The 27,717-nt window shown below is 46.2% G+C and overlaps 1 protein-coding gene across 1 annotated transcript in view; it reads right to left on the reverse strand.

Moving 5' to 3' along the window:
• Positions 1-16,968, reverse strand: part of RHOJ (ras homolog family member J) — an 85,272-nt gene extending 68,304 nt beyond the window's left edge. The window contains exon 1 of the mRNA XM_063118159.1: positions 16,780-16,968. Within this exon, the coding sequence (XP_062974229.1) occupies positions 16,780-16,948 (169 nt within the window). The 5' untranslated portion in view covers positions 16,949-16,968. The remainder of the gene's footprint in view (positions 1-16,779) is intronic.
• Positions 16,969-27,717: the final 10,749 nt, after the last annotated feature.

The raw sequence follows: 27,717 nt of genomic DNA on the forward strand, positions 1-27,717 counted from the left end.
TGCTTACTGATCACTGCTCTATGATCACTGCTCTCTGTGTATGCCTCAGTGTGCTGATCTGAACTGATCTGAATTGAACTGCACAGAAGCCTGAAGGAAATAAACCAGCTCTGCTGTGTAAGACCTGCGTGATGTGTGTTTGTTTCTGAGCACAAACAGAGTTCCAGAAAGAGAAAAGTTCTGGCACAATAACCCAACAAAAAATGTGCACAAATGCCCAGAAAGTCCACAAATTGGTCCGACTCAGTGCAGAGGCAGGAACCTAGGAAAACTTATCCAACTCCAGCCCACCCCAAACAGATTCCTTGAACATGCCTAACTAAGAGTTGAGTCATCATGATTGCAGATTCATAACGTAAGAACATAAGAAGAACCATGATGTATCAGACCAAGGGCACATCTAGTCCAGCACTCTGTTCACACAGTGGCCAACCAGCGGTCAACCAGGGACCAACGAAGCAGGACATGGTGCAACAGCACCCTCCCACCCATGTTCCCCAGCAACTGCTGCACACAGGCTTACTGCCTCAGATACTGGAGGTAGCACATAGCTATCAGGGCTAGTAGCCATTGATAGCCTTCGCCTCCAGGAATTTATCCACCTCTCTTTAAAACCATCCAAATTGGTGGCCATCACTACGTTTTGTGACATTGAATTCCATAGTTTAACCCCTTTCTGCACTTTCCCCAGATCTATAATATCTCTTTTTTTTTAGGTGTGTTGACCAGATCTGTACGCAGTATGGTCGCACCATAGATTTGTATAAAGGCAGTAGGGAGCCCGTCTACACTTGTCTAGATGAAACGTAACAAGTTGGCAGAGATGACGTCAGCAGTCACGTGATGCTGTTGTTGTTACGTGTCTTCTGACTTTTAAAACCGTTCCACTTTCTGTTAAAATCGTTTTAAAACTAACAATGTGCTCCAACCTTTCGTTGTTTTCAAAGCCGTCTTTCAAAGTCATGTCTCGTGACCATGGTCTTTGCTTCCTGATTAGGACGATTTCCGGCACAATGCGACAAGGGAGAGGTGGAGGGAGGGCGGTGAAAGAGGGGACAGAGGCTTAATTTTTTAAAAAAACCGCTTATCTTTTGGGGCGCACGTGGCCCCTTTAAGACGCTGCAGGGCTTCCCTCGTCCCTACGCGTCGCCCCGCCTCCCTGCCGGCTTATCCCGGCAGGTCTAGCTCAGAGTCACCGGAAGAAGGAGGTTTACTTCAGAGCCGGTATGAGCATAATGAAGAACGTTCTAAAGAAGAGTGTGCCGGGGTAAAACGATAGAAGAAAAGGTATTTCGATTGACTGGGCTCAAGTTGCATTTTGTAACGTAGCAAGGGAGGACGCAACAATGCACTTAAACAACGGTGTAATGAATTGTGTAGATCCTGCCTAGTATACTGGCAGTTTTACTCTCAATTCCTTTTCTCATAATGCCTAACATGCCCAGCTACTAGGTGCTCAATGGTTGTGTGAACAATCCCTAAAGCTCACCCAGCCCTTAACTAATCCTTACGTTAATTCCCTATTCTTTTCATTAATTTCTCACCAATGGCAGTGCTGGCTAGGGATGGTGGCTAAGAAAACTCCGAAAGTCGTAGGTGGTTTCTGTGCAGTAGAACAAGCCCTGCAGCAATGCGGTCTCCCTCCAGTTTAATGGCATTGGGATGGAACCTAATTGGGTTTGACAAAGAGCCGATCACCACCTCCACCCAGATCATGAACTCAACTGCGGTTGACTAAGAGCTGTGTCATGCTTGCTTAGACATCACTTGATATCTCACTATTTCATGACTTATCACACAATGACTCACAGTGGAATGTCTGAATTGCTGCAAGTTTTCAGTTCTAGTTGATAGCAGGTCATATGAAATGTCTGTTTGTGCTGCTGCAATAATTGAGCATTATGTGCTCATATGAGAACAACTCAGACTTATTCCCCCCCCATACACTCTTCTTTGTTTCCCCCTCTTTTGATAGAGAGTGGATAGGGAGACATTTTTCTCCCTCTCTCAAAATACTAGAACCCGGAGTCATTCCATGAAGCTGGTTGGCAGCTGGTTGGCCACTGTATGAACAGAGTGCAGGACTAGATGGGCCCTTGGGCCATAGCTAGACCTAAGGTTTATTATCCCTGGATCGTCCAGGGGTCAAACCTGTTCATCTAGGTGACACACAGGGGATCCAGTGCTCAGGCAGGGGCGAACCCTGGAGGATCCCAGGATAAACCTTAGGTCTAGCTGTGGCCTTGCTCTGATCCAGCATGGTACTTCTTATGTCCTTATGATAAAATCCTACAGATGTCCTATTTAGAATACATCCACTGAAATAGGGTGACCAACTGTCAGGATTTCCCCGAATTTGTCCTGTTTTTTGTTCTTTCTATGGTGTCAGGGGGGATTTTCTATCATTTTCAATAATGTCCTGGAATGACACACCTTCCCCTTTAAGGCTGCCATTAGCATGGCAGGAGGGAATGACATGCTTTCTTGAGGCACATCATTCCCCCACCCCGAGCTCCAATTGAGGTCTTAAAGGGGAAAGTGGGTCATTCGTGGACATTATAGAAAAGGCCCCAATTAGAGTGGATGGTGGTGGTGCAGAATGAAATCCTTTCCCCTCCTCCACTCCAATCAGGTTCTTTAAGGTGGCGGGGGAATAACGTACTTTCTGCAGGACTCAGAAAGCTGCTTCCCCACACACACACTAGGTGTCCTCTTTTTTGGTTTCCCAAATATGGTCACCCTACACTGAAATGAATGACTAACTGAAGTCCATAAGAACATAGGAAGAGCCCTGCTGGATCAGAGCAAGGGTCCATCTAGTCCATCACTCTGTTCACACAGTGGCCAACCAGCTGTCGACCAGGGACCCACAAGTCCCATTCATTTCAATGGCTCTACCCCAAGTAGAATTTACATGGGATATTATCCTTTCTTTCTTTCAGGTTGAATTTGGCATAGTTGGGCTCAGTGAGCTTTCTTGCAGGATTTAGTAAGTTGTGATCTTGAGCTCCATTGGATGAGGGTTACTGGGCCCTCACAGATTTTCACGGGTCCCTCTCACAATGTCGTCTGCCTTCTGTGCGCCTCCCACCCCTTCTAACCTTCTTCACCTGACAAAAAACCAACAACATCACAGTAAGGCCAACTTAGCTTTAAAGACGGAAGTTTCCACTATCTCTTGCTGTGTGCAGGAGAAGCAGCGGGATCCCCACTGAGTGGGCCATGTGGACGTTGTTTTCTTCCTCTTTCAAGTGAGGAAGTAATGAGGGACAAATGTGTGGGCAGAGAAGCAAAGGTAAGCAAACGTGATTTCCCCCTGTGTGATGCATTGTCATGCATTGAAGTGTTTCAACACAGTATTTAAAGAAACCAAAGGCCTCTCCCCCTTGAACTCCCCCTCCCAATCCTCTTCCCCTCCCCATAAAGGTTCAAAACAGAAGTCTGCCTTCATAAATACATGTTTGGCCTCCCGCTGGGGGGGTGGGTGAGCTTTGGCGAGGTCTTAGAAGTGGAGAAACCACAGGCAAAGGAGTCTTAAGCATCCTTTCTCCTCCTGCACCACCCCCTGCTGTTTCTCTGCCCTTAAACGTCCTTCTTCCAAAGTGGCTTAAATGACAACAACTCCCATTAGCAGACGTATCGCTGATACGGAAGCCTGTCATTTGCTCCTCCAGTACACCGACCCATAATAAAAGGTTTGCTAGCAGTTTGGGAAACTGGAGGCAGTTTTATAAAATCCAGTCTTCCATTTTCCTCCACTCCATGCCCCCCTCCTCGTCAATTTCAGCCCCCCCCCGGGGGGGGATCCTGCAGAGATATGCGTGCATTTCTCTACACGGACATAAATAGCGAGGGCAACTTCAGTGTCAAGAGACTTTTCTATTGTGGTATTTTCGTCGCATTCCCCAAAGGACAAACATTTTCTGAAGCTTTATTAATATCCACAGATTCCCTGGCCTCGCAATCCAGCTGCTGCTTTCCAAGCGAGAAAAATTGAGTGTTTGGAACGCTCATTTTATGACCACTCAGTGGCTTTGCCAGGGACAATAATAGAAAATCTGGCCTTTCTGTCTTGTGTATAAAGTTTCGAAGGCTCCTGCAATTAAGTCATCTCACACCTCCAATCCACTGTTGTTCTGCCAGGAGTGATTAATCCAGCCCCAAATCCACAAATTAAAGTGATCTCTTTCCCATTCGGCTAATTTTTTTTCATCCCCTTTGATACTTTTGCATTTTTGCATTCATTGTTATTTATTACGGCCGCAGACCAGCAAAATCAACACCAAAACATGCAAAGGATAGATAAAAAGTTACATAAAAACAAACTACAGCTTGGTGAGTTGTCGGCCTTTTGGCTAAGATCAAGTGTAGTGATACTTTTGCTGTCAGGCCTCCTCTGCCCAACAGTGTAGGTCCATCATTGATTTATTGGTACACATTCATTTATTTGAAGCATGGCGGACTTTCGACCTTCATGTCTAAACAAAGCGAGGCTAAACAACGGATCAGATGTGCGCGTACAATTTAAAAAATTATGAAAGGAAAAGCAACAAATATATATATCAAGAGCAGCAATTAAAACTGAGATGCTAAGACAATAAAGAGGCAGGATGTTCAATCATTAAATAGGACGTTTAAAATTGGTACCTACATATCATCAAAGAAGGCACCTCCCAAAATTGTTTGGGGATGGTGTCCCAAAGACGAGGTGCCACCACCAAACAGACCTCTCCTTGCTAGCCTCCTGTCTGATGTCACAAGACATATTTTACTCAGTGTAGATCTGAAATCCCTTAAACTGCCACTCTCCATTTTCCTAACGTCTGGGGTTTTTGCTTTCTGGGATTTGCTTTTCTGGCTGTTATTTTAATAATGTCTTTATATGTTTTAATCAGTTTTATGTATTTTATGTATTCTATGTTGTTCCCTTCCTCGATCCAGAGGGAGAGGCGAGGAAGAAATTTATTATTATTATTATTATTATTATTATTATTAAAAATTGAGTCAGATTTCACTTTTATGTCCAAAACCATACACATGTATTTTCTCAACCAGCTCCGGAAGAATGGGCAGGATGCTTGTTTCAATTGTGGATTAGCCCTTTGTATTCTGCTGCCCGAGAGCTGCTTCCTTTTCTATTCCATGGCATTAGTCAAAGCTGATCTTACACGGGTTTCACATAGGCCTTAGCTAGACTGGGCTTTATCATGGGGCAAACCCTGGGATTGTCCCTGTGCGTCCACATGACGCAGAGGGGATCCCGGGATCAGGGAGGGATCATCCCTCTCTTGCCCTGGGATAGAGCCCTCCACTTTGGGCCTGCTTTTTCTGCAGTGGAATGTGTGGCCCATTGCCACGGTTTGACCCACTTCCGCGCGATTCCTTCCATGGGGAGCAGCACTCCTCAGGAGCGCTGCGCCCATCGGGGGTAGGGTGAGGGGAGCAGGGAAATGAAGTTAAATTAAAAAAAAGACCTACCTTAAGTGCACAAGCGTTCGTACGCTGCTTCTCCTTTAAAAATAAAAAATGGCGGGCGCGATGCCTCTCTTCCTGAGGTCGTCACGCCTCACATGTAAACGGAGGAGGAATCTCACATTAATCGCAACATGAGATCTTCCATCCTCCATCCTGGATTATCAGGTAGGTCTAGCTAAGGCCATAGATCCGCTATACGTATGTGATATGACATAGGTCTCATGTAGCTGCAGTCCATCGGGAGTGTACCAGGCTGCCATACACGTTTAAGTCTTCTTTTTCGAGGTTTCAAGGGTGTCCTCTGTCCTGGAAGTGGCTAGAGATGTTTCTTTTTATTCCACCCACGCCCCAAAACATCTTGGAATATTCAAAGGCCTTGTTTCCATAACAGTGCCAAAAGACTTCGATTAATTTCTATAACTCCCTGGATTTTCTCTGAACCAGTACTGAATTATTCTTTGAATATAATTAGCAATGTTTAGTCTGCACGAACACATTTGTATTCTTTTTATGTAGCAGGGTATGTGTTAGATTTATGACATAGTTCTTCTGGTTTGCTATAGGGCTGCTAGTTCACAATAAATGGAACATTAAAACAAAAGAATTGGTTACTAGTCGTAGGTAAATCTATCAATTTCGGTTTCTCTTAGTTCCTCATTTTTCAATGTTTAATTCGGTTCAACTCAAACTTTGAGAATTTCTCCAGTGTTAAGTTTGGTTCATCCTGAACTTTGAGATATAGTTTAAAAAAATAGGAACAAAAATCCACAAGCATTTTTGTGCATATTTCTCCAATTACATATATACATTTATGTATACATTTTGCCTAATATGCATATTTTGCAAGTACCAACCCTTATGTAATGCATTTAAAAATACTATTTCTCCTAAAATACTTTTTTTTTTTTTGGTATTTTGCAAAATGCAGAGAAGTGCAATTTTTGATTTTTGGCTTGCACAGTGGTTCAAAAGTGCAAAATTCAGTAAATTTGTATTAAAACGTGAAATAAACAAAATTCTCCTACATTCCTATGCCAAGAAATACTGTTACATATGCTTAAATAGGGTGACCATACGAAAAGGGGGACAAAGCTCCTGTACCTTTAATTTCAGCAGGTGTCATTTGTGTGCATGCAGCACCTGGTGAAATTCCCTCTTCCTCACAACAGTTAAAACTGCAGGAGCCCTGTCCTCCTTTTCATATGGTCACTCTATCTTAAACCCATTGGAATGAAAGGGCTTGAGAGCATTTAATCGAGATTGTGATCTTTTGATGCAAACCTGTGCAATATTGTGTTCTGATTTTTCTATGCACGTGGCCTTTTCAGCACATGGTGGCCACAGGAAGAGCATGGGAATGTAAGAAGAGCCCTGCTGGATTAGACCAATGGCCCATCTAGTCCTGCACTCTGTTCACACAGTGGCCAATCAGCTGTCCGGGGAGAGGCTGAAGGGAGAAGCACCACTGAAGCTGGGCAAGGAAGAAGAAGGGAGGCTCTGGTGCTGGTGTCAACAGTAAAACTGGCTTTAAATAGGGCTGTGCACCAGCCCCCGAACCCCTTCGCGGCCTGATCTGGAACTTCGTGGCCTGATCCGCGACCTGCTCTTTTGGTTTGAGGCCTGGGCCTCAGTTGAAGCCACCGGACCGTGACGGAGGCAGGTAAGCCCCCCTCCCCCTGTCCCCTTACCTGGCTCTGCCACCATCGCTGCACAGACTGCACTGCCGCCAGGTAAGCCCCTCTCCCCCCACACTTACCTTTCTTTCGGAGCTCCGGATTGAGGTGAAGGATCCGCTTTGTCTCGATCCACTACATCTTGATCTGCAACTCCCCCAACCCGATCTGTCTTCGCCTTTGGCGGAGGCGAATCAGGCTGCTCTGCTATTGCTTCTACGAAGCGAAGCGGAGCGGAGCGAAGCGGAGCACAGCCCTAGCTTTAATGTAGTTTTTTTTTTTAAAAAAAGAAGTTTTTCTTGACAATGTATCAAAGATGCGCTCAATGTTTCGGATTACTGAGAATCCTTCAGGAGCTGTAACACAGACTGTTATTCTAGAGAGGCCATTGCCTCGTACAAGAGAACACCAAAAGAATACTTGACAAACATTTTGTGTTACAGCTCCTGGAGAAGGATTCTTAGTAATCTGAAATGTTGAGTGCATCTTTGATACATTGTCAAGAAGAACTTTTTAAAAAAAGACTACTACATTAAAGCCAGTTTTACTGTTGACACCAGCACCAGAGCCTCACCTCTTCTTTCTTGCCCAGCAATCACCTGTCCATCATGCACCCACAAGGGGGACACGGTGCAACAGCACCTTCCCACCCATGTTCCTCAGCAACTATTGTTACCCACTGTGGTGGGACCCGAAACCACGGGTCCCTGTGGTTCGCTGAGTGGTGGTCACAGACTCTCAGGACACAATTTCTCTCTCCTTAGAAGATTTATTACAAGCAGCGCTGCAGGGAGACAGTCTCAGAAGACCTGAGGAACTGCCCAAAAATTTCAGGAAAGGCTCACATATTTATAGGGTCAGTTCCCCTTAGATACAATGGCAGAACTTTCCCACCAAGCATAATACATCTCTGCAATACAAGAACCAATGAGTAGCCAAGCATTTAGGCATGTACAGAGTTTGAATACTTCTCTGACTAGAAGACACTACATATATGGGTATTGCAACAGTTACAGGAAAAACATCTCCATCTGTTTCTTTTTTCGATTATCTTGCCTTGCAGACACCTTACTCCACCCTCCAACTGCCGGAGTGGACGCCTGTCTTGTGACACAGTTTCAGTATCAACTTAATTGTGAAAGCAATTTCAGCATTAAAAATAAGAGCAGGAAGCCATGAACTTTATGGTTTATATAGCTAATGATTTATAGAGCCATTTTCCTATACCTATGGGCATGGGTAAAAGAACCACCCAGCTTGATTTCCTTGACACCCACGCTGACTCACAGAATTATAGAATCATAGAATCATAGAACAGTAGAGTTGGAGGAGGCCTATAAGGCCATCGGGTCCAGCCCCCTGCTCAATGCAGGAATCCACCCTAAAGCATCCCTGACAGATGGCTGTCTCTCTGGAAGTTGAGCCTACAATGGGACCATCGTGTTGCCTCCATCAGCATGCGCATGGCCCAGCCTTTGCTGAAATAGTCTTGCAAATGCTTGAAAAGCTAAGGCCTGCATCACACAGTATCACAATGTATTCAGTGTAGAACAGGAAATGTCATGTGGGATGTACATGCCTGCATCCTTATGCGAATGGGTGGACACGTCACAGAGGCACGCAAGGTGCCCTGCGCTGCAGTGCTACAGCTAACTCCCACGCTTCATCGTGTGCAAAGCCTGCATGACAGAAACGCTGTGGAAGTTGGCCCTAAGTTTGCCTCGACCTGCCAAGCGCTGACTCATGCCGGAGGATGCACGAAACTGACTTGCAGCTGGGAACGAAAGCAGCCAAAGTTTTCCTGTAAACTCCACGCTCTCAAAGGGCCATAGGAGAGGGGCCTTATTGACTTCCATGGGATTTATACATGCGCTGCATTGCAGCTGCTATTCTTCTCCATCGTGAATGCAAGCCAATGGGGACAAGTGGCTTCAAGAGACTTCGTACCGAAATCAGGAATTCACTATTTTCAGCCTTTGTAATCACAAGATGCTCTCTCTCTCTCTCTCTCTCTCTCTCTCTCTCTCTCTCTTTCTCTCTCTCTCTACCCCTGCACCTCCAACATACTACAGTATAGTCTTCCCTCCAGATGTTTTCAACCACAACTCCCATCAGCCCCAGTCAGCATAGTCAATGATCAGGGATGACCTCGACACCTTCTAAAGCCTGAACCAATGTTCACCCTGTCCTGCTCACATCCAGTATTGCTGCGGTAGGGAACCTCTTTCAGCACACGAGCCCATTTTAATTTGGGAGAAAGTCTCGGGGGCCGCATTCCTGTGGTGGGCGGAGCTAAAGTCAAAGGGGGCAGGTAAAATGGGTGGAACCAAAATACACCCCAAAGTAGCAGCATATTATCATTTAAAGCTCCTTCGACCAGAAGGGAGGTACAGGGTATGCTTATCAAATTTGCAGATGACACAAAATTGGGTGGGATAGCTAATACCCCGGAAGGTGGAAAAAATAAACTTCAAAGTGATCTTGTTAGGCTGGAGCGCTGGGCTGAAAGCAACAGAATTACATTTAATAGGGATAAATGCCAAGTTCTACACCTAGGAAAAAGAAACCAAATGAACAGTTACAAGATGGGGGATACTTAGCTCAGCAACACTTACAAGCGAGAAGGATCTTGGAATTGTTGTAGATCACGAGCTGAATATGAGCCAACTGTGTGATGTGGCTGCAAAAAAAGCAAATGCTATTTTGGGTTGCATTAATAGGGTGCCATCATGGAACTCCACCGACCTGCCTCCTTCCAGAAAAGAGTTTCCCCACTCGTTTGGAGGCTTCCCTCAGGAAGCACTAAATCCCCCTTGCATGAGTGGGGGGTCCTGCTTGCGCAACAGAATAGGTGAGACCCACATCTTGCAGGCCAGAAAGAATCAGTCGATTCAATCCTGTAATTATGATCTTATGCTGCGTTTTTTTTTTACATTGCTCAGAAATCCCTGTTAATCTAAGTGATTCATAAATATTGTTAAATAAATAAATAAACGAATAAAACCCACCTCTTCCATGTTGCCTTTGACTTAACCCTTTGAACCCCATCTGCAACCATAGCCCAGAGAACTTTCGATGGGGGGAGGTATAGAAATGTAATAAATGAAATGAAACCTCTCTCCAAGTACACAAAACTGCATTTGCACACAGCCATCCCTTGTAACCCGTGTCTCTCTTCTCTTCCCTCTTCCCCACAATGAGCCTAACATACGTTCCTCAACTTTCTCTGTCTCTCTTTGTGCTTATGAACTCTTCCAAGTGCCATGTACATTAATGGTGTTATAGCTAGGGCTGTGCACCCCACGAACCGCTTTGGATCCCAATCTGGACCTTCCAGATCGGGCCTGAACTGCTTCGGGTCGATCCGAAACTTCCCCGATCAACTCCGGAATGGATCCGGAGTGAGATCCGGTGGTCCGGATCGCGATTTGGACCCCATTTTGCCCCCTTCCCCACTTACTTGCCTCCACGGTGAATGGCGGAGGCAGGTAAGTGGGGAAGGGAAGACAAAATGGCGGCCAAATAAGCCCCCTCTCTTCTTACCTGGCTCCGCCACCAGCGCCAGGTAAGCCCCCCTCCCCTCCACTTACCTGGCTCCGTCATGGTCTGGGCCGTGACTTCAACTGAGGCCCAGGCCTCAAGGTGGAAGCAGGCTGCGGCCTGCTTCCAGCTTGAGGCCTGGGCCTCAGTTGAAGCTGCCGCCCAAACCGCGACAGAGCCAGGTAAGCCCCCTCCCCCTTCCCCACTTACCTGGCTCTGCCACCGTCGCCGCACAGACCACGGCAGTGGCGGACGGGGAGCCAGGTAAGCTCCCCTCCCCCACTTACCTGGGTTCGGAGCTTCGGAATGGTCCGAATCACTTCGGACTGTTCCAAACTGCTCTGGACCTCCCCCGATCTGCTCCGGAACCGGGATTCGGATGTCCAGATCAGCCCGCTTCGGTTCAGATTCGGGGATCCGAAACAGAGCAGAGCACATCAATAGCAGCAATAATTATTATCATTTTGCAGGCTACAGAAGAAATGCATTACCATGTCGTGTCTCCTGTGTGAAGTTTGAAGGATGTTTATAGTATATCTGAAAGGAACACAGCAAGAGGCTGGAAGAACTACCCTATGAGGAAAGTTTACAACATCTGGGACTGTTTAACTTAGAAAAAAGAGGAGGAAGGGGAGACATGATAGAGTTGTACAGAATTATGCATGGTGTCGGGAAAGTGGATAGGCAGACATTTCCCTCCTCTCTCATAATACTATATCCTGGGCTCATCCCATGAAGTGGATTGGTGGAAGATTCGGGACGGATAAAAGGAAAGGACTTCTTCACAGAACGCATGGAATTCTCTACCACAAGATGTAGCGATGGCCACCAATTTGGATGGCTTTAAAACGGTATTGGACAACTTCATGGAGGGTAAGGCTATCAATAGCTAGTAGCCCAGATGGCCTTATGCTATCTCCAGTGTCAGAGCCACTATTTTTGTATACAGCAGTTGATGGGGAACATGGGTGGGAGGGTGCTGTTGCATTCATGTCCTGCTTGTGCGTTTCCCATGCGCAGTTGGCTGGCCACTCTGTGAACAGAATGCTGGACCCTGGGCTGATCTAGCATGGCTCTACTTATATTTGTGTGTTATGTAGAGTAAATAATACACCTGGGGGGAGGCATTATTGCCCAAGGATACGATGACCTTATGGAAAGGAGGACAGGGCTCCTGTATCTTCAACAGTTGTACTGAAAAGGGAACTTCAGCAGGTGTCATTTGTATGCATGCAGCACCCGGTGAAATCCCCTCTTCATCACAACAGTTAAAGCTGCGGGAGCCCTGTTCTCTTTTGTACCTGGTCACGCTAGGCAGGGCTCCTGCAGCTTTAACTGTTGTGATGAAGAGGGAATTTCACCGGGTGCTGCATGCATACAAATGACACCTGCTGAAGTTCCCTTTTCAGTACAACTGTTAAAGCTACAGGAGTCCTGTGTCCTCCTTTCCATATGGTCACCCTAAGAACTATATTTACCATGTGTATTCCCCTGTGCACTCAACCCTTTGCAGAAATATGGGGTCCTGTCTTTTGCTATGGTATCTTGGAGACCTCCTCCTCCCTTAAAACAGGATAAAAAAAAATCAACGTATCTGTCTGTCTATCTTACCCGTCTGTCTGTCTGCCTGTCTGTCTCTCTGTTGGTCTATGCTTTCCAATATGTTTAAGCAAGTAGCTTTTGGAATCACTACTGCTCTCTTATTATTTGTCCATAATGCTAATATACTGGTTAATATAACAACAACAACAACAACAACAACAACTTTCATTTCTACACCAACCAAATAGCCAAAGCTCTCGGCAATTTACAACAATTCAAAAGATACTAAAATACAGTATAATAAAATCTCTAAGTGATTTATTAATGATACTTACATCCCACCCTTCCTCCAAGAAGCTTAGGGTGTTTTGCCACCCCTGTTTTATCCTCACAACAACCTTGTGAGGTAGGTTAGGGTAAGAGACAATGAGGATGGCTAGATGGGGTGATATCCCCAGGGATCGCCCCAGGATCATCCCTGTGCATCCACATGATGCACAGGGGATCCCGGGGGCAGGGAGAGATGTGCCCTCCTTTGCCCCGGGATATGGCCCCACACTTTAATCCCAGTTTTTCCTGCAGTCTCGGGATCATCCCGAGACCACAGGAGGTGTGGGCCGCCGTCCCGGTTTAGTCCCGGCTCCTCGTGACTAACCACAAGGAGCCAGGAACTGGGCATGGGGGACGGAGCTCCGTGCTCATCGAAGGAGATCTTCCCCCTTCCGACACTAGGGCAGATCTACACTAGTCTTATAATGTTGCTAGTGTCCCTTTCTAACGTGGTTCTCTGTATCGGTTCTCTGTATCACGGGGCACACTAGCGTTACTTACGTTTAGCTGTAACGTTACTGCAGGGCACATTGTTAAATCCTTTCGTTGTTCTCCCTCTGAGCGTAGCAGAGCTGCTGGGTTTGCTCCGCCCACTGCCTGCCTCATTCCTAGCCAGCAGTGCAGGGCAATAGTCATCAGCACACACACAACCCCCCTCCCAAAACATCTTAACACAAGTCCCAGGGAGTAGCCTGAGTGCATAGGAGCCAGCCACTTTGCTGAAGCTAAGCAGCGTTGGGTCTGGTCAGGGTTGGGATGGGAGACCAAATTGAAAAGTTTTAGCAGCCGCCGCATTTAAGCCCTGCTGGTCATGAGTTTTGGACTGGGACCAAGAGGCCCTTGTTAATTTTCCTGCACGGAGCTACAGCGATCCTTTAAGCGCTCCTCAGCTCCTTTGCAAAGAGGGGGGAAATGTTAAAAAAAAAATCATAAAAAATCAACCGATGTCCCAATTTGATTCAAATTTTAAGGCAGGATGCATGGGAGTACTTCACAATAAAAGCAGATTCTAAGGTGGAAAACTTCTGAGTCCTTTGCATGCAATTGTCAGTGATTGCACAGTATAACGCTGGTGTGCTTTATCTGCTGTAGCAGATAAGATGGCAAACGGGGCGAAGGAAGGAGAACAGGAAGTGGGCGGAGCAAACCCAGCAGCTCTGAGAAAGGGAGAGGAAAATTACCAGTAGGACGAGGCACATGAATCTGTAGCCACGCTGGAACTAAGAAATAGAACTTGTAAGTACGACTCATTTACAACGTTGGAGACCCAGGGTCACGTGACGCTGTGCGTCACAGTAACCCATTCAAAACGTTAGAATAACACCAGTGTAGATTCCCACTAGGTGTAGACATGCCCAATGATTGTTCCAGGCACCCAGTGAATTTCATGGCTGAGTGACTGCGTGGTCTCCCTCATCCTGCTATGACACTCAAGCTGTGCGAGTGCCTTCCAAATGTTTTGAACTATAACTCCCATAAGCCCCAGCCAGAATGGTCAATCTACTCCTTACAAATCTAAAACATTGGAAAGCCCCCGTCTCTGATTCCAATCCAGTAATAAATTAAAAAAAAAAAAACATTAGGAAAGTCCATTAAAATAGGGCTGATTGAGTGATCTCCAGTTCCCCCTGAAAACTCAGTTTTCAGAGGAAAAAATGGACTATTGCATATTGCAATGCATGAATCATTTACCACAAGGGAGAGAGAAACATTGAGTTTAACAAGGAGTGGATGTGTGTGTGTGTGTGTGTTTAGATTAAAGTTGCCTGAGATGTATGAACTGAAATCGTTTCAGGGAGTTAACACCTCCCACCCTAGCATCGAGGTGAATGTGGGCTCTCCCACACTAGAGGCCTTCAAGAGGCAGCTGGATAAGCATCTGTCGGGGATGCTTTAGGGTGGATTCCTGCATTGAGCAGGGGGTTGGACTCGATGGCCTTGTAGGCCCCTTCCAACTCTGCTATTCTATGATTCTATGAATCTGACATGTGGGCAGGCCAGGCCTAATGCAGTTTACCGCCTGTAGTGGGAACCTACCATGCCTCCCCCCTCTCCTCTTCTCCTCCCTCCAAACTTTGCGCCTGCCTGCCACCAGGTAGTTTACTTTTCCTGGCATGGACACATGTTTCCGCATCACCAGTGTGCTGGCTGTAAGGTATTTCTGTCTTGAGGAGCCGCACAACACCTGTGCATATGGCAAAATGTTGTGAGAGATCCCATGCGGCTCCTGAAGGCAGAAAGACCTTACAGGCAGCATGGCCAGGACAAGTAAGCCAGCTGGCTGGCAGGGTTGGGAGGCGCATGAGCGGGGCAGTCCTGCGCGGGGGCAGGAGGCAGGGCGAGGCGTGCAGGTGAGCGAGCGGATTCTTCTCGGTCCTGCTGGCTGCATGCATGGCCAGCCATGCAAGTGGTCAGCAGGACCAAGAAGTGCCAGTTCCTTTGGAGGGGGAGACCACCGCTCTTCCCATACTCTGCCATCTTCTGCGCCCACTTCCTACCACTTCATGGGAGGGCCGGCCCTGCATGTGAGATACATTGGAGGGCCTTGAATTCTAAGCTCATGTGTTTCTGGCTTGCATTTCTGGTCTCTCATCAGAGAATGGAATCACAGGTGGGAAGTCATGATCAGAAATAGTGGAACCAAGCAGGGACAGGGAGCCCATGGCTCTCCAGGTGTGGATGGACCCCAACTTCTACCATTCCTGACCATTGGCTAGCCTGGTCGGGGCTGATAGGAGTTAGAGTTGAACAAAAGCCGGAAGGCCACGGGTTCCTCACCCCTAGAATAAAGTTTTCCTTGTAAAGTCTTCCTAAGTTTGTCATTTCGAGGACTGTGGGCAAAGGGATTCCAGTAAAAGGGACAGGAGGCAGGAGTCAAAGGTCTACTCTCAGGTATACGAACTCTTGAAGAGTGAGAAATCACTGCCCATTTTAAGAGCAGTTAAGAGCACAGAGGTGTACAAAATTATGCATGGTGGGGAGAAAGTGGATTGGGAGACATTTTTCTCCCTCTCTCATAATAATAGAACCCAGTGAGGGTCATCCTATGAAGGTGATTGGTGGGAGATTCAGGACAGATAAAAGGAAAAACTTCTTCACACAGTACATAGTCAAACTATGGAATTCACTACCACAAGATGTAGTGCTGGCCACCAATTTGGATGGCTTTAAAAGGGGGTTAGACAAATTCCTGAAGGAGAAGGCTATCAATGGCTGCTAGTCCTGATAGCTATTAGGGTGACCATATGACCATAACAATTGCATAGAAAAGGGAATTTCAGTAGGTGTTATTTATATGCAGGCAGCACTTGGTGAAATTTCCTCTTCATCACAACAGTTAAAGCTGTAGGAGCACTACTGTATTTTGTATCTGTATAGCTCCTGCAGCTTTTACTGTTGTGATGAAGAGGGAATTTCACCAGGTGCGGCATGCATACAAAATGACACCTGTTGAAATTCCCTTTTCTATGCAATTGTTAAAGATACAGGAGCCCTGTCCTCCTTTCCATATGGTCACCCTACTAATAGGCTATATGCTACCTGCAGAATCAGAGGCATTATGGCTATGTTCATTAGTTTCTGGGGAATGTGGGCAGGAGGGTGCTGTTGCACTCATGTTGTGATCACACTATGGGACGCATGGGCCCTTAGTCCAATCAGAACACTTATTGGACTATGCTAGGGGAGGAGCTTCCTGCCCACCCCCCGGAAACTATCCTCCATCCTACGGCTTCTGCCTCATGCTTTCTGGACCACCAGACGGAGTATTCTCATCAAGTAAAAGAAGAAAAGCAAAGTACGTACTATCGATCTACACATGGCGTAGAATGAGACAATAAATAGAGGTGTTCGAATTCTGGACTGTAGCACTTCAGTTGGGGAGTCCTGTTTTAGAATTCTCCCTCCATGTAAAAAAACCCCCACCTCTCCACCTAAAATGAGCTCAACATGGAGAAAAATGTAGCCCCGGTCCACTTGCTTACCTCATGCTGGGCATCTTGGCAGAAGGGAGATGTCCAAAGCATGACTCCCCCCGCCATTTGGTACATTCCTGAATTCTAACTCTTCAGCCTACCGTCTCATTGTGTGTAACGCACACGGTGGTTCTGATGGAATTTACCTCAGCGTATGTGTTGGGGGTGGGCGGGTAAGGGAGGAAACAGTTTAGCACGGTGCGCACCATCAATAAATATATTTTGAAAGCACGTTGTGTTCTTACCTGCATAGTGGTCAAACACCGTAGGCACATATTCTTCCGGGAAAGCGTCGTTGGCATAACTCATCAGCAGGCAGGTTTTCCCCACGGCCCCATCACCAACCACTACGCACTTCAACATCTTCTTCACCCCGCTTTCAGAGTTGAGGGGCTCGCCGTCTTTGCTGCTCATCCTTGTCACTTCTTCGCCTTATTTCTCCGCACTTCTTCAAGCGCACGTGTAAACAGCCGAAAGCGGAAAAAAGGAGGGTTGCGCTGCTCCGTTGACGGCTGTTCCCTGAATTAGGTTTCGTCGCCGTGCTGCGGTGGACGTTCACGAAATCATAGCTTCCGATTTATGGCCGCTTCCGACCTGATCCTTCCGAGCCCAAGAGAAACGTGCAGGAGAATAAATAGGCAAGCGACACGCGTGTTGTTAGCTCGAGTCAGGAAATCTTCATCTTGGAGGCAGAGACTTCGGTATTTCACACGGCTTAAAAATAGCAGCACTCCGAGGAATGAAGTCCCTGTTCTTTTTCTCCCGTTCGGCCTGAAAAACCAGGGATTCGTGCTAAATCCAGCCCATGTTCCATTCCTTTCCAAATAGAAGCCGGAGGGATTTAATGGAAGGGGTTTCTTTCCTCCTGGGTCTTTTTTTTCTCCTCCTCATGCAGACCCTTTATTTTCTCCGGCTTGCTGTATGTCAGGAAATCATGGGTTTCCTGCTGAATTCCATATTAGGATCACTGGAGCTCGTGAAGAGCTGCAAACAATAGAAGCTCTGTGTGGGTTTGTACTTTACAGGAACTCTGCCAGGACGTGGAGGAAGAAAAACACTAGAGATCTCACTGCAGGCTGAAGTTCAGAGGCGTCCTGCTTCAGAAGACCGGGCTGAATATGGCTGCTCCGGAGCTGGGGTGGATCGGTGCCGAAACAAGCTGTTGCTATGTGCCGGGGCAGCCTATTTCCGGGAGCTGGTATGCAAATATAAAAGGATCATCGGGAAGATATATATATATATATATATATATATATATATATATATATATATATGTCAGAGGAGTTACCCTTGGACTGACCCCTGCGAGAGTGATTGCTAACATCTGGGACGAGTTAAGAATGGTGGTGGTCCTTTAAGGGCACGGCTGTGGAATTCCAAATCTCTTTCTGCCCTGGTAGACTGGACCTGTTCAGGTGCTGTGGCACAAATATCTGCTGCCCAGTCACCATCAGCTGACCTGAATCACCCATCCCTATTTTCCTCTTTCCCCTGCTCTGGGCCTGTTCCATGGTTGAATGTGCTTTGCTGTGTTAGGCTGCAGGCGCAGGGCAGAGCAGAAGCTGCCATGGGGCCCATCCTGCCTGGCCAGCTGCCCTCAACAGCCTCTGAGCATGCGGAAGACTGGCTTTTCATTGGCCATCTGCAAATCGTGCTGAATTGTTCCACAGAGAGAAACCTCGAACAGTATCACATTATTTCAATAGCTGTCATGTACATTACATGACCTTTGCTTGTTTTTCTCACGCAGTCCAGTTTTGAGTCTACACACCGTTCCGAAGGCCCCCTGAAGCCACTTGAGGGCGCCCCGAAAACGCTCGTGTAGTATGTTCCTTAATCGTCCCCAGAAGAGGCGGAGGAGGAGGCGTGTGGAGGAGGAGCGAGGAGGACAATGGATCGCGGAATTCAAAGGAAGACAGGAGAGAGAGAGAGAGAGAGAGAGAGAGAGAGAGAGAGAGAGAAATCCCTCCCTGCGGGAAAGGCCGGGACGCAGCGTGCCCCGCCGCCGCCTCTTCCTCCCCTTCGCCCTCCTCTGCCAGCAACAGTTTTCCTCGTGTGTCCATGTGTGTGTGTGTGTGTGTGCGCGCGTGTCTCCAGCCTGCTTCCTCCGCCACCCCCTTCCACGCAGCGACTTGGTGGCTGGGGATCTCCCCTGCGTGCGCTCCTTGGAGAGGCAAACTCCTTGGAGAGGCAAACTATTTATTTATTTATTTATTTTATTTATTTATTACATTTTTATACCGCCCAATAGCCGAAGCTCTCTGGGCGGTTCACAAAAATTAAAACCACAATAAAACACCCAACAGGTTAAAAACACAATTACGAAATACAGTATAAAAAGCACAACCAGGATAAAACCACACAGCAAAGTTGATATAAGACGAAATAGTGCACTCAAGAGACAGGTTCACCTCCTCTACTGCTATTTGTGAGATTAAGGTCATTGCAGGTCAATCAGCCCTTAAGGCCAGCAGCTCACAGCAAAAAGTTCTCCAGGTGAGCACAAGTAGGAAGGATCATATATTTAATATAGTGTGCAGAGTGTGGTGTTTATTCTTAATATATGAGCTGAGTATTTCATGGGACCACACTAGGGTAGTATTGCAGGCTAAATTCAACAAACGTGGCCAGTTGTTTTCAAAGGGAGTCTCCCTATGAAAACATAGAGCAGAACGAAAGATAAATTCTTCCCTTTAACAGCCCATAACTCTGTTAAAAATCTGCTGCAGTACAAGCATGTTGGTTTAATTCAGGTCTGGATTGGGCTATAAGAATTTGGAACCAGAATTCCCTAAACCACAATGAATGAAAGGCAGGAAGATGGGGATTCACACCACCATGGCCCCGATCCATGTTGTGAGCATTTCCACAGATTAAAATAGGAAGGGGGAAATTAGTCACCTTCCAAGCCATAAACAGACGTGCCCCTGCATTTTAGGTCTAATCTACACCTACAGCCCTTTCGCAAGGGAGGGTGGGTGGTTACAAGTTTCCCCGCTTTTGGGATCAGCACTCACGGGGCACATGTGAGTGAAGTTTTCAGCATTTTCAGGAGTGCTGTTGCGGGAGGATGCGTGCCCCCTGACGGCACTTCCACAGGAGAAGTGGGCGGGGATAGGCAGATTAAGCGGTTATTCTGATATCTTTTTTATGATTCGTCAGAGTTGCGCATGAACGCAAATGCACAGCTACACATGGGTGGATCATAGAATCATAGAATAGTAGAGTTGGAAGGGGCCTACAAGGCCATTGAGTCCAACCCCCTGCTCAATGCAGGAATCCACCCTAAAGCATCCCTGACAGATGGTTGTCCAGCTGCCTCTTGAATGATTCTAGTGTGGGAGAGCCCACAACCTCCCTAGGTAACTGATTCCATTGTCGTACTGCTCTAACAGTCAGGAAGTTTTTCCTGATATCCAGCTGGAATCTGGCTTCCTTTAACTTGAGCCCGTTATTCCGTGTCCTGCACTCTGGGAGGATTGAGAAGAGATAGGGAGCTTCATCACACCAGCGTTATACTGTGAAATCACTGCAAAATGCGTGCAAAGGTTCATTTGTCCGGCGAGGTGATGTTTGCCCTGTCCTGGACGGGGTTGCACTCTCCCTAAAGGATCGGGTCCGTAGTTTGGGGGTGCTCTTCGATCCAGAACTGTCACTTGAGGCACAGGTGAACTCAGTGGCAAAGAGCACCTTTTATCAGCTTAGGCTGATATACCAACTGCGCCCTTATCTGGACAGTGATAGCCTAGCTACAGTTATCCATGCTCTGATAACCTCTCGTTTGGATTACTGCAATGCGTTATACGTGGGGCTGCCTTTGAAAACGGTCCGGAAGCTTCAGCTGGTACAAAACAGGGCAGCCCGTTTACTAACAGGGACTGGCTGGCGAGATCACATTACGCCAGTCCTTTTACAACTTCATTGGCTGCCAGTCCAGGTCCGGGCCCGATTCAAAGTGCTGGTATTGACATTTAAAGCCCTAAACGGTTTGGGGCCAGGTTATTTGAAGGAACGCCTCCTCCCATATGTACCTACCCGGACCTTAAGATCATCTACAGGGGCCCTTCTCCGTGAGCCCCTGCCAAAGGAAGTGAGGCAGGTGGCTACTAGGAGGAGGGCTTTCTCCGCTGTGGCACCCCGGTTGTGGAATGAGCTCCCCAGAGAGGTCCGCCTGGCGCCTACACTGTACTCCTTTCATCGCCAGCTGAAGACCTTTTTATTCACTCAGTATTTTAACACTTAATTTTAACTTAAATTTAAATTATACTGTTTTAACTCTGTATTTTAACCTTATATCAATTTTGCTGCGTGGTTTTATCCTGGTTGTGCTTTTTATATTGTATTTTGTATTTGTATTTTTAACTTGTTGGTTGTTTTATGATGATTTTAATTTTTGTGAACCGCCCAGAGAGCTTCGGCTATTGGGCGGTATAAAAATGTAATAAATAAATAAATAAATAAATAAATACAAAGGACTCCGAAGTTTTCCAGCTTATACTCTGCTTTGACTGTGAAGTATTCCCATGCATCCTGCTTTAATTGTGCTATAAAGCCAAAATACCCGTCCCATTTTGATACCCCTTTAAGAGCGAATCATTTGTTGTTTTCTGAGCGGCTACTGTGGGCGCAGGAAGAGGATTTGATAGGTTTAAACTACCAATTAAGCAAATGCTTACATCTGTGGCAATTTTAAAGATAAAGACATCAAAATTGGCACAGTAATAGATATTAAGGAGAGCTTTAAGCATACCAAATTTGAATCAGATTGGGTCATCTGTTGATTTTTTAAAATGATTTTTAGCATTTCTCCCCCTTAACCCCTCTCCTGGTATGCAAAGGAACTTAGGAGCGCTGCCGCCCAGGGTGTGATTTAGCTAGCAACAACAACAACAACTAGGGTGACCATATGACTGGATTTGCCCGGATTTGTCTGGGTTTTTGATGACAAATCTGGGAGGGGGAGGGGAAATCCGGATTATTCCAAAGAGCAGCTCTAATGGGAATTAACTAAAATGCTTATAACTCTGTCATTTTTTAAGATAAAGACATGAAACATGGCACAATGGTAGCCCTTAGGAAGGGCTTTAGTCATTCCAAATTTGAAACAGATCCGTTTATCTGTTGATTATTTAGAATTTTTTTAAAATTGAGGTTTTTAAATTATTTTTAAAATCATAATTTTTAAAGATAAAGAGATGAAACTTCACACCATGATAGGATTTAGGTAGTGCTTTAGCCACACCAAATTTGAAACAGATCTGCATCCATTGTTTTTTTTTAGGAATTTTTTTAAAATTGAGTTTTTTAAATTATTATTTTTAAACCATCGTTTTTAAAGATAAAGAGCTGAAAGTTGGCACCATGATAGCTTTTAGGTAGAGCTTTAGCCGTACCAAATTTGAAACAGATATGTTCATCCATTGATTTTTCAGAATTTTTTTAAAATTTGAGGATTTTTTTTAAAAATTAATTTTTTTAAAAGATAAGGAGAAGAAACTTGGCACCATGATTGCTCTTAACAAGGAATTTAGCTATGCCAAGTTTGAAACAGATCTGTCCATCCATTGACTTTGGGATTGGAGTGAAAGAGGGGAGAACGTGACAAAATCCCAGAATAACCAAGCGAAATCCCAGAATAACCAAGTGGTGGAGCCGAGATCACAGCGGGATCAGATGTGCATCATGTGGCCCAGTAGGGACGACCTCGATATTATTCTGTAATAAACGGCTGGTGTAGACATAGCGTTGGCCTCCTCTTTCTTATTTATCATCCTTATTTATTTTCTTCCTGTGACATCTCTTGATAGCCATTGGTATTAAGACATGGGGGGCTGTCCTTAGTGGCCACCTCACCTCACCAGGCGCATTGGCTAATTTAAAGAATTTAAAAGGAATGTTAATAATAATAATAATATATTTATTTATTACCTGCCACTCCCTCTGGATCAAGGTGGGGAACAACACCAAACACAATATAATACATAAAATTAGTTAAAAGAGCATATAAAACCAATACAATGTTAAAATAACAAATAACAGCATCTTAAAATTCTTAGGTTTAAAATTCATCTGGGTAGGCCTGCTGGAAGAGACTAGTCTTTACGTAGGGTGACCATATGAAAAGGAGGACAGGACTCCTGGATCTTTAACAGTTGCATAGAAAAGGGGATTTCAGCAGGTGTCATTTGTATATATGGGGAACCTGGTGAAATCACCTTTTCATCACCACAGTTAAAGCTGAAGGAGCTATATTAGAGTGACTAGATTTAAAAGAGGCCAGGGTACCTACAGCTTTAAGTGTTGTACTGAAGAACGAATTTCACCAGGTTCTCCATATATACAAATAGTCAGCGAAATAGTCAGGGGATTTCAGGCAGGTGTCATTTGTATATATGGAGAACCTGGTGAAAATCCCTCTTCATCACAACAGAAGCCCTGCCCTTTTTGTGTCTGGTCAGTCTAGTATAGCTCCTGCAGCTTTAACTGTTGTGCTGAAGAGGGAATTTCACCAGGTGTTGTATGCTTACAAATAGCACCTGCTGAAACTCCCTTTTCTATGGAACTGTTAAAGATACAGGAGCCCTGTCCTCCTTTTCATACGGTCACCCTACTTTACGGCCTTTTTAAAAGAACTTTTCCCTGCCAGGAAAGGGGATTGTGGCCTGGGGAAGAAGCTGGCAGGCCGGATGGTGAATCCTCAGGGGCCATATGTGGCCCATGTACCATAGGTTCCCCATGCCTGCTTTAGAGTGAACCAGATCCCGTGCATAGGAAGTCTATGTGAGTCTATGCCTCCGTTCACATTGAAAGTTCTGCACATGGTGACACAGGGACCGTGGCCCAAGGTGTCTTCTTACATTTGAAACCGACACCCTGTGGCCATGTGGAATCCAGACAAATGAGCATCTGGCTACATGTGCACACCCACATACACACCCACACCCACACACGAAGAGAAACTTAGAAACATGGCATCATAGACTTGGAATGAATGAGCATAGGAAGCTGCCTTATACTGAATCAGACCAGTGGTCCATCTAACCCAATGTTGTCAACACTGACTAGCAGCAGCGGCTCTCCAAAGGTTCAGGTGGTATTTTTCCAGCCCTACTCTTGGAATTAAACAAGGACCTTCTGCATGCAAAACATGTCCCCTCCCATAAGGACCTCAGAGTATATCTAGCCCAACCCCTTGCTCAATGCAGGCTCTTCAGTGTGAAGCCAAGAAGCCATGACAGAGCAAGGGTATGCTTAACCCTTCCCCTCTGTTATTTCTCCCCTATGAAGGAAGGTTATAACAGCTGGGATTATTTAGCTTTGAAAAAAGGAGGATATGGGAAGGCATGATAGAGGTGTACAAAATTACTAGGGATGTGCTCCGCTCCGATTAGGAGCGTAGAAGCAGTAGCGGATTGGCCTGCTCCGCCTTACCCAGAGGCGGAGTAGGAGCGGACCGCGGACCCCCTAGAAGCAAGGCGAAGAGAAGCGGCCATTTTTCGGAGCTCCGAGTTCAGGCGGAGCGCTCCGGTCGCCATCTTGAAAACATTTCGCCATAGGATTGCATTGCGGCAAATAATCGCGCATAACTACGTTGTTTTTGAAGCTATCATTCTGAAAATTCTTGTGCACAGAGAGTCGTGGATGGGGGTCATTTTGAGACCACTCTCACCTCTCTGCATCGTACGGGTCGCGGGCTATATTTTTGTGAAAATCGGGTCAACCGCGCGGCTCAAACTGCGTTTTCGGCTTTTCGCCCATAGGATTGCATTGAGGGAAAGAATCGGGGATAACTGGGGGGGGGCTTAAGCTATCATTCTGAAAATTCTTGTGCACAGAGAGTCGTGGATGGGGGTCATTTTGAGACCACTCTCAACTTTCTGCATCGTACGGGTCGCGGGCTATATTTTTGTGAAAATCGGGTCAACCGCGCGGCTCAAACTGCGTTTTCGGCTTTTCGCCCATAGGATTGCATTGAGGGAAAGAATCGGGGATAACTGGGGGGGGGGTTTAAGCTATCATTCTGAAAATTCTTGTGCACAGAGAGTCGTGGATGGGGGTCATTTTGAGACCACTCTCAACTTTCTGCATCGTACGGGTCGCGGGCTATATTTTTGTGAAAATCGGGTCAACCGCGCGGCTCAAACTGCGTTTTCGGCTTTTCGCCCATAGGATTGCATTGAGGGAAAGAATCGGGGATAACTGGGGGGGGGGTTTAAGCTATCATTCTGAAAATTCTTGTGCACAGAGAGTCGTGGATGGGGGTCATTTTGAGACCACTCTCAACTTTCTGCATCGTACGGGTCGCGGGCTATATTTTTGTGAAAATCGGGTCAACCGCACGGCTCAAACTGCGTTTTCGGCTTTTCGCCCATAGGATTGCATTGAGGGAAAGAATCGGGGATAACTGGGGGGGGGGGTTAAGCTATAATTCTGAAAATTCTTGTGCACAGAGAGTCGTGGATGGGGGTCATTTTGAGACCACTCTCAACTTTCTGCATCATACGGGTCGCGGGCTAGAAGTTTTTAAAAAATCGGCGGGAAAAATACCTTTTTCAAAGGGCTGAGGGGCAGAGTCAGCTCCCGGTCATGATGATCCCAAAGTTGGAGGAGGGCATAGGCAAAACAGGTAACTTGGGATTCTGGGAAACTTCTCTTTCTTCATCTGAACGGGCTTTTCCCCGTGTTTTTTAACACACCTCGCAGGGATGTTGTGTGTGGGGTGCCCGATTTTCAAAAATTCGCCAAAAATCAGGGGATGATGGGATTGCTTTGAAACTTGGCGTGCGTGTGTATATCCCCATGAGGTGTCATGGTGCCAAACATGAGGTTTCTAACTTGAACAGAAAAAAAGTTGTATAATTTTTTAGCTTTCAATGCAAGCCTATGGGGGGGGGGAAATGGAGCTCCGGATCCGGATCCGGAGCTCCGGGCGGAGCGGAGCGGAAGTGGGCGGAGCGGGGGCGGGGCGGAGTGGCCCGATCCGAAAAATGGCGGATCTGCAAGTGAAGCGGAGCGGGGGGTCCGTGCACACCCCTAAAAATTACGCATAGAGATGGTGTCTAGGGAGACATTTTTCTCCCTCTCTCAAAATACTAGAACCCAAAGGGATCAATCTCATGAAGCTGATTGGTGGGAGATTCAGGACAGATAAAAGGAAGTCCTTCTTCACACAGTGCGTAGTTAAATTATGGAACTCACTACCACAAGATGTCGCGATGGCCACCAATTTGGATGGCTTTAAAAGGGGGTGGGATAAATACCTGGAGGAGAAGGCTATCCATGGCTCCTAGCACTGTTGTGTACACCAGTGTCCGAGGCAGTAAGCCTGTGTGCACCAGTTGCTGGGGAACATGGGTGGGACGGTGGTGTTGCACCGTATCTTGCTTTGTTGGTACCTGGTCAACAGCTGGTTGGCCACTGTGTGAAAAGAGTGCTGGACTTGATGGACTCTCGGTCAGATCCAGCATGGAACTTCTTACATTCTTATGATCCAGATGGTTCCTTCTGCTGCTTCCCCCCAATATGATTCCATTCCAATTCCATCCCTTGTGAAGCTTCTCTGCTTCCAACCACCCCCTCCCAAACTATGCCTGCAATTTGCCACTCCACCCTGGGTCCTGACTCGGGTTGCTTTCAGTCTTCCAAATTCGGGGGAACAACGTTGCACTTGTGGCAAATATTCCAATTCCTTGTTTCATTGCGGCTTCCATTGTTTTTTCCCAAGAGAATGAATGGAAGGAAGAAAAAAAAAAGAAAAGAAAAACCCGACCCCTAAATAACGTCAACCCCATTCATCAGAAACAATGCTCCTTTAGTCATCAGGAATCTCTGTGTCAACGGGATCAGCGTGCCTGTTCTTGGGTAATTCGCCCACTCGTGATCTGGGGAACATTCCTCAAGCAAGCTGGACTCGTCTCTCTGTGTACCAGAGAATGCCTTTCTTCCCAGCCCATCGGGGCCTTTGAAAGGGAGATTAATAGGGTGACCATATGAAAAGGAGGACAGGGCTCCTATATCTTTAACAGTTGTATTGAAAAGGGAAGTTCAGCAGGTGTCATTTGTATATATGGGAAACCTGGTGAAATTTCCTCTTCATCACCACAGTTAAAGCTGCAGGTGTCCTGCCCTCTTTTAAATCTGGTCACTCTAGTATAGCTCCTGCACATTTAACTGTTGTGATGAAGGAGGAATTTCACCAGGTTGTCCATATATACAAATAACACCTGCTAAAATTCCCTTTTCTATGCAACTGTTAAAGATACAGGAGCCCTGTCCTCCTTTTCATATGGTCACCCTAAGATTAATCTTGAGCAGGATTAGCACTGTGATCCTCAACATCCAAGACAGAGCTCCTCTGGCCAGAGACAGCGCTAGTTCCAGATGTGTGTGTGTGTGGGGGGAGGGCTTGGGCCAGATGCCTTAGGTGGTCCTCCTCCCTCCTTGCCACTGTCACCACTCCCCATTCATTCTTTCAGGTAGGGTGACCCTATGGAAAGGAAGACAGGGCTCCAGTATCTTTAGCAGTTGCATAGGCCACAGCTAGACCTAAGGTTTATCCTGGGATCATCCAGGGTTCGCCCCTGCCTGAGCACTGGATCCCCTGTGTGTCACCTAGATGAACAGGTTTGACCCCTGGACGATCCAGGGATAAACCTTAGGTCTAGCTATGGCCATAGAAAAGGGAATTTCAGTCGGGGTCAATTGTATGCATGCAGCTCCTAGAGAAATTTTTATTTTATTTTATTTATTTATTACATTTTTTTACTGCCCCATATCCGAAGCTCTCTGGGTGTTTTATAAAAGTTTAAAACAGTAAACATTAAAAAAAGTTTGTTAGCTGATAGCATGATGCTAGGTTTGAAGAATGCAGCCATTTTTATTTTTATGTCTATTCTTTATTAAATATTAACATTTGATAGTCGTATAAAGAAAAAAATAGTTTCAGTCGAACCTGTTGGCAAATTGTTTAGAAAAGAGTAGTTAGCATATTCAGGTATTTCCCCATGTAGTTCTTTCTTCCTATTAAGCTTTCTAAACTCTTCAGAACAGCCTTAAATGCTGTAGTCCCAAAAAAACTCAAAACCCTGTTCTCTTTTTTATCTTGTCAAGGGGGCAGGGCTCCTGCAGCTTTCACTGTTGTGATGAAGAGGGAATTTCACCAGGTGCTGCGTGCATACAAAGAA

The sequence above is a fragment of the Elgaria multicarinata genome, chromosome 2 (assembly GCF_023053635.1).
Source record: "Elgaria multicarinata webbii isolate HBS135686 ecotype San Diego chromosome 2, rElgMul1.1.pri, whole genome shotgun sequence".
Taxonomy (NCBI): domain Eukaryota; kingdom Metazoa; phylum Chordata; class Lepidosauria; order Squamata; family Anguidae; genus Elgaria; species Elgaria multicarinata.